We start from the raw sequence: 11,352 nt of genomic DNA, 5'->3' as shown, positions 1-11,352 counted from the left end.
GAAAAACAGTGCCGGAATCAGGGAGACAGCGGTATTCGGGCCAGTTTAATTTATATGACCTAGTGAAAGGTCCTTATAGGTCCATCCTCCACACAGACAGCTCCTCCACTCTGCAGGGAATGGAAAGGGCATTGTACTTCTAAAAGTAGACTTGGAAACTACAGTATCAAAAAATAGCTTGCAGTACCACGTCGTGGCCCATAGATGGAGCTATAACTAGCGCAGTTATAGTTCTCCCTATACAGATCTAGTCCTCGAGGAACCCCAGCAGGTCACGTATTAAGGATTTCCTAGAGACGAGTCTGGTGCCCTGTGTAATATTAAGGAACTCCTCAACCATAATGGGGTACTAATGGGGGCACCCGAGGACTGCGCATGGGAAACTGGTCTAAACCACAAACAGGATTCTTCCTCCTAGAAGGGGGAAGTGATACGCTTCCTCTTCCGGGACTGCAAGAACAAATCTAATGACGATTTTCAGACTGCGGGTTCCCATTTATTAAGTTGATTTTGGGAAAGTGAGAGTGGTAGTGCCCCAATGCCCTGCGCCAACTTAATAATGGGACATTTGCGCATCTCCACTGCAGCTGTTGTCAAACTACAACTCCCAGCATGCCAAATGCTTTATTATACGACAGTATTAAAACCACGTTTGATGAAAAATTCATGTCTGCAAACCGTAGAGGGGTCTGAAGCGCGTTTATAAGGACCCCACAAAGTGGCCTGGTCCAGGATGGGAGATTTAGGAGGCAAAATGAAGACCAATAAGTAACGAACCACAAAAAAAAAAAAAACAACAAAAAGCTATTGGAAAATTTCTTTAAATGCCCGGGCTGCGCCCCCTCATTTACACATTATACAGGAAACCCTTTCAGTGCCAGCCATAAGCCAAAAATATATATAACAGTCTGGCATTTCAGGAGTTAACGTTCATCACATTAATAAAGGTGGGAGCTCGTCTGTAGATGTGCGGAGCGCTCTCGCCGTACGTCCGTCCACTTGGCGATGGTGTTTGGATTCTCCCCTCCGGCAAGAGATTCAACCAAACTTCACCCAGCCGTGAGGGCGGGGGAGGGGGGGGGGGATCAAAACCCATATTTTGCTTGTGTCTGCCGCCGGCTCATCTTATTCTCAGACCAGGCGTTCTTCAGTTCCAGCTCCCTCTCTTTTGCCTGCAAGAAAAATCACTTGAGACCCATTTTCTAGTAAAATATTAATGCATTCTGAGTTATTAGAGGGGGGACCCTTTAAGAACTCCATCATTTCAATGGACCGCAGGATTTGAGGGGTTAAACAGCCAGGAACAGCGTGATCGTTGATCCGTGCTGTTAGACCGGGGTGTCAGCTGTAAAACACAGCTGACACCCGCAGCATGTGGAGCGCGCTCCAAACATCACCCCCTGCACCCAGACGTAATGGCACGTCTGGGCGCTCAGAGTCCAGCTTCCCCAACTTTAAGAGTCCTATGGTCAGCCAATCCACGGGAGGTCTGGGTATTGCAGCCATACGATATACAGCGAAACCTCTGAAGCCACCACCCAAAGTTTTATTGAAAAGTGGTCTTCTAGGGCGGAGCACTTCTCAGAGAATACAGACCGTATGAATACATGGTGGGATTGCAAATCCGTCACCGGAAATCTGGTTTGGATAAGGGGGTTGACATTTTGGAGACGTTTCCCTTGTAGATGCTAAAATGTGCCCAGTGTAAAACGCGGCAGCAATTCTCACAGCACCATCACAGGCCGCGGTAACGGGCACGACTTACCTGGTGGATCAGGTAAGTGATCTGGTGCTTCCGCCTCTGCTGTCCCGTTGGCTGCTCGCCTTTCTTCTAATGGGTCCAAAAAAATAATTGTATTTAATGAATCTTCCTTCCCAGAATATATTACATCATCGAGATATCCTCGATCCTAAAACTTACATTCCGGTACACAGCGAGGGAGATTTATCAAAACCGCTGCAAAGATTAATGGCTATGTAAGAGGCTACACACACACGTTGCGAATTTTGCGGCGGAAAAATACGCAGCAAAAAAACGCGCCTGAAGTTGCGCTTTTTGACGCGTTTTCATGCTGCGGATTTTGGTGCGATTCACCTCGGCACTAGGCAGATAGAATTCGTTTCGGTATCGAGTATCGGTATCAGAGTCCAAATTCTGGTATCGCGACATCCCTAACAGACACGTCCGCACCTTTATTAAATATCCACGTGACACCCATTAATAATTACCCCGCCGCTCGTGCGGAGCCGCCGGGTCTTTACCTTGCTGAAGGACTTCATGTTCTTCTCTTCGGTCAGCGCTTTGGTCAGCCATTGCTGGTTACCGCTAAGCTGGTCATCGCCTTTGATCTCCACAAAATTAATTTCTTCCCTTCCCCGGTTTCTCTTACCCTGTAGCCGTTTAAACTGCAAAAATTAAAAAAAACAAAAACAAAAAAAAACGGAAGATGAAGAGAAACTTTATACCGTAAGAAAAATCGGCAAAAACAGCCGAACCGGGAAAGTAGAAAGGAACGGGAAATCTTACCGCTTCATCATCCATGAACGAGTCGCTGGCCTCGCCGTCTCGCTGGGTGGAAGACGACCCCTGCTCCGGCTCCTGGTAATACCCACCGCCGTAATAACCCTGCTGGGGACAACAAGCGTGACCGTGAGTGAAGACCATCTCACCACCTTCCGAATCGCTTTGATTTTGCCAGTTGAACCCCTTAGATGCCGAGGTCAATAGCGACCACATTACTATTACACCTACTGGATAGTAAGCCGCTCCTGACGAGTTGGGGTATTCGGGATACTGGCTGTACTGCTGGCCGCTGTAGTTATCCTCCGACATGGCGGACCATTGCTGGTTGGACGTCGGACCGGTTGCAGTCTTAAATTCCAGAGGCGCATTAGCAGCGTCGTTCTGCGGCTCGATGGGATCTACCCCGGGCGGCCCATCGTCGCTCAAGTCAGGAAGCGGGTACGTAAAGCTTTCCACCGGAGAGGGAGCGATCTCGTTGCTTTCTGACAGGGAGAAGAAATTTCCCTGCCGGAACTCCTCGTCGCTGTCGTCGTCCTCCTCGTGGGTGATCTGCTTGGTGACCTGCAGGGCCGCGTTCTTTGCTGCCGCTTTGATGGCAGATGGGGACGGCGTGTGGGAGACCTCCGGGTTGGCGGTGAGTTTGGGTTTAGAGGCTGCGGGCGGTTTAGGAAGCTTGGTGTCGCTGGGAGCGTCAGACGTCTTCTTCTTTGTGAAGCTGTAGGGAAGGAGCTGACGCTTGGAATCACCACCAGGGGCGTTTTTTGGTTGAGGAAGTAAAGACGACAAACCGAAACCTTCCCTGGAGCTCTGAGACCAACATGAAAGGAGAGGAGAAAAGATGGTGAGCGTCGTAAAGCAGAGAGCAATAAAGACACGTCTCTGCCATCAGTCACTTCATACAATCAGTCCCAGGGTCCCCCTCCAGTCCAGCGCCAGAGAACCCCCGCCACTCCAGCCCCAGAGGACCCCCGCCACTCCGGCCCCAGAGGACCCCCGCCACTCCGGCCCCAGAGGACCCCCGCCACTCCAGCCCCAGAGAACCCCCGCCACTCCAGCCCCAGAGAACCCCCGCCACTCCAGCCCGAGAACCCCCGCCACTCCAGCCCCAGAGAACCCCCGCCACTCCAGCCCCAGAGAACCCCCGCCACTCCAGCCCCAGAGAACCCCCGCCACTCCAGCGCCAGAAAACCCCCGCCAGTCCAGCGCCAGAAAACCCCCGCCAGTCCAGCGCCAGAAAACCCCCGCCAGTCCAGCGCCAGAAAACCCCCGCCAGTCCAGCGCCAGAAAACCCCCGCCAGTCCAGCGCCAGAAAACCCCCGCCAGTCCAGCGCCAGAGAACCCCCGCCAGTCCAGCGCCAGAGAACCCCCGCCAGTCCAGCGCCAGAGAACCCCCGCCAGTGTAATTCCGATGCTCTGGCTGGGGACTCCGTAGTTTAAAGCCCCTGACATCACGGTCCACATATGGACAGTGACATCACAAGTTTCCCCAGGCCCGGAATCTCCGGGCCGAGTGCTACCTGATGAACATTACAGAGGACTCCGGCCCTGGGGAAGCTCCTTAGATATACTTTAACGTATACCTCTGATGAATGCCATACAGAGTCATCCGTCACACATAGGCTCCTATGTAAAAAAAAAAAAAACAACAACATATACCGCACGGGATCCCTCAGGAGGGGTAGCTTAGTCTACCATGTTAATTAATCCTTCAAAAAAACAAAAAAAAGAATGTGTACCAACATATACCAGCCCATATACGAAGCCCATATACGAAGCCCTCCTTCGGGCTAATAGAGCCCTATGGACCCGTTTAGTGTGTACGTCGGAAGTTTCCACTCTAAACGTAGGGTTAAGACGTAATGTGAATAGGGCTTTAGACTTATCTACTGGAATTTGTGCTCCTCTGAAATCTATCACTGGTGCTCTGCTCCTCCCTATGCTTTATACTGCAGCACTGCTTGTACAGATCGGCTGCTCAGCTTGAAGTCAGTGCCTGGAGAGACGATTTCCCATACAGGACATAGGAGAACAGGGACCCAAGAGATCTAGGAGTTTTTAACCACAATGTTTGGGGTCATAAAACATAGATTGGTGGCGGTGGTCCGACTGCTGAGCCCCCTCTAACTACAGTGCTGGTATATAAGACAACGCAAAGTAATAAAAGGGTCCAGAATGGCTGCACCCGAGCTCTGCCATACAACCCTGTACACAGCTCCCCTGCTACTCATATCACGGGATGTACACCGCAGCATGTCCATGGCGGAGCACCAGCTTACCTGACTCACCGTTTTCTTTCTTCTTGGTTCATCTTCATCAGAATCCGACTGCGGAGTCGAAAAGAATAAAACAAAAAAAAATAATTTTTAGTCCAAGGTCACGCAAACGAAACACACAAATCCCATCTCATGGTGCAGCGATCTCAGACGTCCTATCCATATATAGATCACATTGCACTGGTCAGGAGACCTATACACTGACACTGTCCAATCAGTGCTGACCATGTCATATCGTGTAGGGACAGACCCTATTGACAAGGGGAATGGTAAAGCCGATTGTCAATTTATTCATAGATTTCCAGGAAGAATAACAGAGGAACAGCATAAAGCGTAATAAACGTTGATCTTTGAACAGGCCCTTTAAAACCACGACTTCGCACCAACGCTGCCTGGTTCTTACGATACTTACATCTCCGGCACGCAGCTCCGGGACGCTGATCTTTACCGGTTCTGATCTCTTCTTCAGCTTTGAATTCTCATTTTCCGGTGGTGGGAGATTCATTCCTGGGCCATAAACTTTTGGTCGCGGTAACGTCATGCGGGGCTCAGCTGTTATAGGGGGCACCGGACTCTGCTGAGGGGGAGGAATGTTCAGTCCTTGACTTGGCATTGGTGGCGGCAGATTATGTCCTCCACTGACCTGCAATGGCGGATGGTTCATCGCGTGGCCGCACATCGGGGGAGGCAAGGGAGGTCCGTTACCAGACTGTGGAGGAGGGGGGAGGCTCATCCCATGACCACCTTGAGGGGGAGGCAAGTTTAAGCCAGAATTGTTCTGTAGGGGAGGCCGGTGTATATCGTGGGTGGTCTGGGGAGGGGGCAAGCGTAGTCCTGAACCTCCTTGAGGTGGAGGCAAGTTCAATCCTGGGTTACCATGAGAAGGGGGAGGAACGGTCATACCAGGACCACCGGGAGGAGGAACAGTCATGTTGGGGCCACCTTGATGGGGTGGCAGGTTCACGTTGGGGCCACCTTGAGGAGGAGGAAGAGTCATGTTAGGGCCACATTGATGGGGCGAAAGGGACATGTTGGGGCCGCCTTGAGGAAGAGGATGGGTCATATTGGGGCCACCTTGATGGGGAGGAAGGGACATGTTGGGGCCACCTTGATGGGGAGGAAGGGACATGTTGGGGCCACCTTGATGGGGAGGAAGGGACATGTTGGGGCCACCTTGATGGGGTGAGTGGGACATGTTGGGGCCACCTTGAGGAGGAAGGGTCATGTTGGGGCCACCTTGATGGGATGAGTGGGACATGTTGGGGCCACCTGGATGGGGTGAGTGGGACATGTTGGGGCCACCTGGATGGGGTGAGTGGGACATGTTGGGGCCACCTTGATGGGGTGAGTGGGACAAGTTGGGGCCACCTTGAGGAGGAAGGGTCATGTTGGGGCCACCTTGATGGGATGAGTGGGACATGTTGGGGCCACCTGGATGGGATGAGTGGGTCACGTTGGGGCCACCTGGATGGGATGAGTGGGTCATGTTGGGGCCACCTGGATGGGGTGAGTGGGACATGTTGGGGCCACCTTGAGGAGGAGGAAGGGTCATGTTGGGGCCACCTTGAGGAGGAGGAAGGGTCATGTTGGGGCCACCTTGATGGGATGAGTGGGACATGTTGGGGCCACCTGGATGGGATGAGTGGGTCACGTTGGGGCCACCTTGATGGGATGAGTGGGACATGTTGGGGCCACCTGGATGAGATGAGTGGGTCATGTTGGGGCCACCTTGATGGGATGAGTGGGACATGTTGGGGCCACCTGGATGGGATGAGTGGGTCATGTTGGGGCCACCTTGAGGAGGAGGAAGGGTCATGTTGGGGCCACCTTGATGGGGTGAGAGGGTCATGTTGGGGCCACTTTGAGGAGGTGGTAGGTTCATGCCAGGGCCACCATGAGGTGGGGGGAGGGCCATGTTGTGCCCACCCTGTGGGGGTGGCAGGTTCATACCAGGGGGAGGGAAGTTGTTGTGGTTGGGTCCCTGGGGGTTGTATCCCAGGTTGGAGAAGCCGGTGGCCCCCTGGTTGTTGTAGCCTCCATACCCTGGGGGCCCCGGGCTGGTAGCATAGCCGGGAGATCCATACGAGGAGCCGTAGTTGGGGGGTGGGGGTCCATAGCCGGGAGGGTAGCCAAGTCCGTACACTGGAGGACCGTAGTAACCCGGACTCTGCTGCTCCTGCTCTCCGGGTGACTGGCGGGCATAGGGCGCAGGATAACCCGAGGCTTCGGCCTGTCCAGGGGGGACGTCCTTTCGAGGTGGGGGCAGGCTGGAGAGGAGTCCCCCGGAAGACTCCGGCGCCATCTCCGACTCCGAGTCGCTCTCCTCACTGCTGGCGTAAGCCACTAGAGACATGGCTGCGGCCTGGGAGGGAGAGTGTGGTCTTACGGCCTTCGGGCCACGTTCGCTTCCCGTTACCTCCCCGCTCAACAACGCCACGTTCCCGGCCGCCAAATTCAGACTGCACTGCTCACAGGCCGCTGAGAGTGATGGCGGCTGCAGCGACTACAACTCCCAGTAGCCATCGCGGGACAACAAGCGGTGTATTCAGAGGGGAGCGACCGAAAGGCATCATGGGGTTTGTGGTGTCGGCTATTGGATTTACATGGTGTCCGATAGTGTGCACTACAATTCCCAGCATTCATTGCGACTTGTCAGTTACCAGGCTGGCATGTTAGGAGCAGGACGCACGTGTAATAATGATAGTAATAATGTAATACAGGATAGTAATAATAGTAATATAGAATAATAATAACGTAATATAGGATAGTAATAATATTAATAACAATGTAATATAGGGTAGAGTGATGGCGGCTGCAGCGACTACAACTCCCAGGAGCCATCGCGGGACAACAAGCGGGTATTCAGAGAGAAGCGACCGAAAGGCATCATGGGGTTTGTAGTGTCGGCTATTGGATTTACATGGTGTCCGATAGTGTGCACTACAATTCCCAGCATTCATTGCGACTTGTCAGTTACCTGGCTGGCATGTTAGAGCAGGACGCACATGTAATAATGATAGTAATAATGTAATACAGGATAGTAATAATACTAATAATAATGTGATATAGGGTAGTAATAATAATAATGTGATATAGGGTAGTAATAACAATAATGTGATATAGGGTAGTAATAATAATGGCTCTAAGCCCCATAGAACTGAATGGTAGCTACGAAACCGCGTGGATCGCGCACGCTACGCTGCTTCCGTAACTGCCATTCACTACTAGAGGAGTTACGGAAACAGCTCAGCGAGCGCTGTTTTCTCCTTCATAGTCGGGAATCAGACGCATCTGCCGTAACACATGTAGAACGGCGGTCTAGTGGGTGGACCGGCCGTGGGGGTTACAGGACAAACACCGCTGGACTCTTAGGCTACATTCACTCAAGCGTGACAAATTGACACCCGTAAATAACGCGCATAAATCTGAGCGTGTGCGTTGCGTTTTTACATCGGTACGCTGTGCGTGTGACGTGTTTTTCACGCACGTGCAAGCACTTCTTTTTTTTTTTTCAATGTAATTGATGCGTGAAACACGGACGGCACATGGATGTGCGACCGTGTGCTGTAAGTGGTTTTAACGCACCCATTGACTTCAATGGTCGACTAGGTGCGTGAAAACGCACCAATATACGACATGCAGTGAGTTTCACGCAACGGACACACGCCACGTGAAAAACGACGCGTGTGTGAACGGCCCCATGGCACAGGATCGGTCATCATTGAAATCAATGGTGATGGAAACCATTGTCAGGGCTCCGCTCCGTTGTCTAGCAGCCGCTTATCTCCCTTCTGCTTGGGCGGACGTTGTGAAATAATTACACAAAGGGAATGTAGATAAGGTGTGACATCCCGCAGATCATCAAATCTTTTGTCCGATCAGATAACGCTTACCACGTGTTTCCCAGCTTTAGGTACCTACTTGTATAGATCTCCTGTGGTGAACTCGTCTCCATATACCACCGCCCCCCCCCTGCAGCCGAAATGTGGCAGTGGATTTCATGACCTTATAAAGAGCTGTCGCACACGAGTCACAGTCACACGCGTTTTACATTGCCATGTTGCGTGCGACCAGCGACTTTAAATCCAGCAAGTTTTGATTTTTTGCAATGGTCGTAGTTGCGTTTGGTCGCATGTTGCAACGCAACGACGTAGGCAATCATTAGCTGCCATGTCGGAAGGATTGCAAGTCTGCGGCGGTTGTGCAGAAAAATCTGCGGACTTCATCCCATACATCAAAGGGGTGAAATTGGTGATGAAAATCCGCGACAGAATTGACATTCTGCAGGTTCGGAAATCTGCAGCATTAGGCCTAATGCACACGACCGTAACTGTCTTCAAATACGGATGCACATCCGTAGCCGTCCGCAATTTCAGGAGCGCCCATAGACTTAAGGCCCTATTACACCGGACGATTTTGGCACATGCAGCGATCGCCAATCAACGAGACATCGCTCGCTTGCTCCTGTTACACGAAGCTATGGATGGGGATGAGCGGTCGTTACTCCGACCGCTGGTCCCCATCCATTATCATCACATCGGCAGCGCGTCTCCGTTTACGCCGAGATGCGCTGCCGACCACGACGATATTTTACGATTTTAGAACGATACGACCGGCAGATGATCGAGCGATTGCTCGTTGATCTGCTGATCGCTGCCCGGTTTACACAGGGAAATTATCGTTCTATGAACGCTCGTCTGCCCGATAATCGCCCCCTTTACACCATTTTTACTAGGCGCTTCTTTATAAATGTCCCCCAAGGCGTCTCTGCATATTCTTCAGTGAAAATCTACATTTCTTAGCACGGCTTTAGGTGCACGTCGGTGAAAACAAGAAATCCCGGGCCGTACAATTGTATGTGAAAAAGTGTAAATGAGAAGTATTGTCGGAGCTCGGCGGGGTCCATTTATAAGGTGCGTTGCCAAAACATTGCAAATATAATGCAGATATAGGAGGAGAGTACAGACACCCCTAGGAATACTACATTTATAGATACACTGGACCGTGATGTTAGCTGGTAGTCAATAGGGAAATATTACATTTTTGTGGCTCTGAGAACCGCTCCGTATTTTCAGACATGTGCGTTTTTTGCGCGTTGCAGTTCCGTGTGTCATCAGTGAATGGTGCGTGATTTGCCATCCTTATGACACGCGGTTTTGAGGTTTAGAAAAAGAAATGAAGAAAGTGGTTTTATTTTTCCCTTCATTTCTTGATCTACTGTTGCGCGAATCACGCACAGCACACGGAAGTGCGTCCGTGTGGTGCGCGTGATTTTCACGCACCCATTGACTTCAATGGGGGTGTGATGCGCAAAAAACGCTCAAGTATAGGACTTGTCATGAGTTTCACGCAGCGGACACACACTGCGTGAAAAACACGGAATGTCTGAATGTCCCCATTGCCTTACATACGTGATTTTCACGCGCGTATCATGGACGTGAACTACGCTCGTGTAAATAAGGCCTAAAGCACAGCAAGGGGGTGTGATGTTTTTTTCAGGTATTGTCCCATGGGCTTCTCTATAACCAGGATCACACTCGCAGTTTGGATGCAGTTTCTAGCGCAGTTTTTTAGGCCAAAGCCAGAAGCGGATCCTAAAGGAAGAAATGGTGTCAAAACTGCGTGTGATCGTGGCCTATGGGGAAAAAATGGCTGAAAACAACGCATGTCAAAAATGTGTGACTAAAAAACACATGAAATTGATGGCGATTTTTAGGCTCTGTTCACATCTGCATCGAAGGCTCCAGATTCCGTTGTTTTTTTGGCGGACAAAAGAGCAGTATGTCTGGCAAAATGACGGAAACCGTGACGGAGACCTGACAGAAGCCGTTAAAGTCAATAGGTTCCGTCGAGCACCACTGGTTTCCGACATGCAACGGATCTTGGGCTTGTCGTCGTTCTGCTCCTGTGACTGAGCAGAGCATCGGAAATACTGAACGCAGATGTGAACGAGCCCTTACGAGCGCAAAAGAAAGGCCACACAAAAAGTGTTTGTGAAGGAAGTCTAGGGGTATGTTCACACACACTAATTACGGACGTAATTCGGGCGTTTTTGCCCCGAATTACGTCCGAAAAATGCGGCTTGAAAGCGTTGACAAACATCTGCCCATTGAAAGCAATGGGCTGACGTTTGTCTGTTCACACGAGGCGTATATTTACGCGCCGCTGTCAAAAGACGGCGCGTAAATAGACGCCCGCGCCAAAGAAGTGACCTGTCACTTCTTGGGACGTAATTGGAGCCGTTATTCATTGACTCCAATGAAAAGCAGCGCCAATTACGTACGTAATGGACGCGGCGTTCAAGCGCCTGCACATGCCGTTTCTCCTGAAAACAGCCCCGTAATTTCGGCCGTTACAGACGCTGTAGTGTGAACATACCCTAAAGTGTAGCTAAACGTTCAACAAACTTCTGACATAGTGACATGTCAGAAGTTTTGATTGGTGGGGGGTCCGGGCACTGAGGTCCAGGCTCCCAGGCAATGCACGGACCGTGGAAACCACAGTCGTGTGCATGGACCCATTGCGGTCCTGTGCCATGAGGCCTAACATATAGGG

General features: G+C 51.3%; 1 protein-coding gene across 2 annotated transcripts; it reads right to left on the bottom strand.

The window, feature by feature from the left end:
• Positions 1-805: 805 nt before the first annotated feature.
• PRCC (proline rich mitotic checkpoint control factor) lies at positions 806-7,375 on the bottom strand. 2 transcript variants are annotated; one of them, XM_075844741.1, is made up of 7 exons: positions 5,210-7,375; positions 4,801-4,848; positions 2,753-3,331; positions 2,528-2,626; positions 2,263-2,406; positions 1,766-1,831; positions 806-1,172 (listed from the first exon to the last, which is right to left on the bottom strand). In XM_075844741.1, the coding sequence occupies exons 1-7, from the start codon at positions 7,148-7,150 to the stop codon at positions 1,086-1,088; spliced, it is 2,964 nt and encodes a 987-aa protein (XP_075700856.1). In that variant the 5' UTR covers positions 7,151-7,375; the 3' UTR covers positions 806-1,085. The 2 variants fall into 2 exon arrangements, with proteins under 2 accessions (XP_075700856.1, XP_075700855.1); XM_075844740.1 differs by having other exon boundaries at positions 2,528-2,629; positions 5,210-7,374.
• Between the last annotated feature and the right edge of the window lie 3,977 nt (positions 7,376-11,352).

This window comes from Rhinoderma darwinii, chromosome 12 (genome assembly GCF_050947455.1).
Source record: "Rhinoderma darwinii isolate aRhiDar2 chromosome 12, aRhiDar2.hap1, whole genome shotgun sequence".
Taxonomy (NCBI): domain Eukaryota; kingdom Metazoa; phylum Chordata; class Amphibia; order Anura; family Rhinodermatidae; genus Rhinoderma; species Rhinoderma darwinii.
Note: the sequence above shows the minus strand (reverse complement) of the source record. Positions and strands in the feature narration are given on the sequence as shown.

Bases quoted from the DNA above. Each gene is read 5' to 3' on its own strand.
- PRCC (XM_075844740.1), bottom strand. From the start codon at position 7,150: ATGTCTCTAGTGGCTTACGCCAGCAGTGAGGAGAGCGACTCGGAGTCG. The intron at 4,849-5,209 runs GTAAGTATCGTA...TCGACTCCGCAG, and splicing joins CGGAGCTGCGTGCCGGAGAT to TCGGATTCTGATGAAGATGA. The intron at 2,630-2,752 runs GTAGGTGTAATA...TGTTGTCCCCAG, and splicing joins CAGGAGCGGCTTACTATCCA to CAGGGTTATTACGGCGGTGG.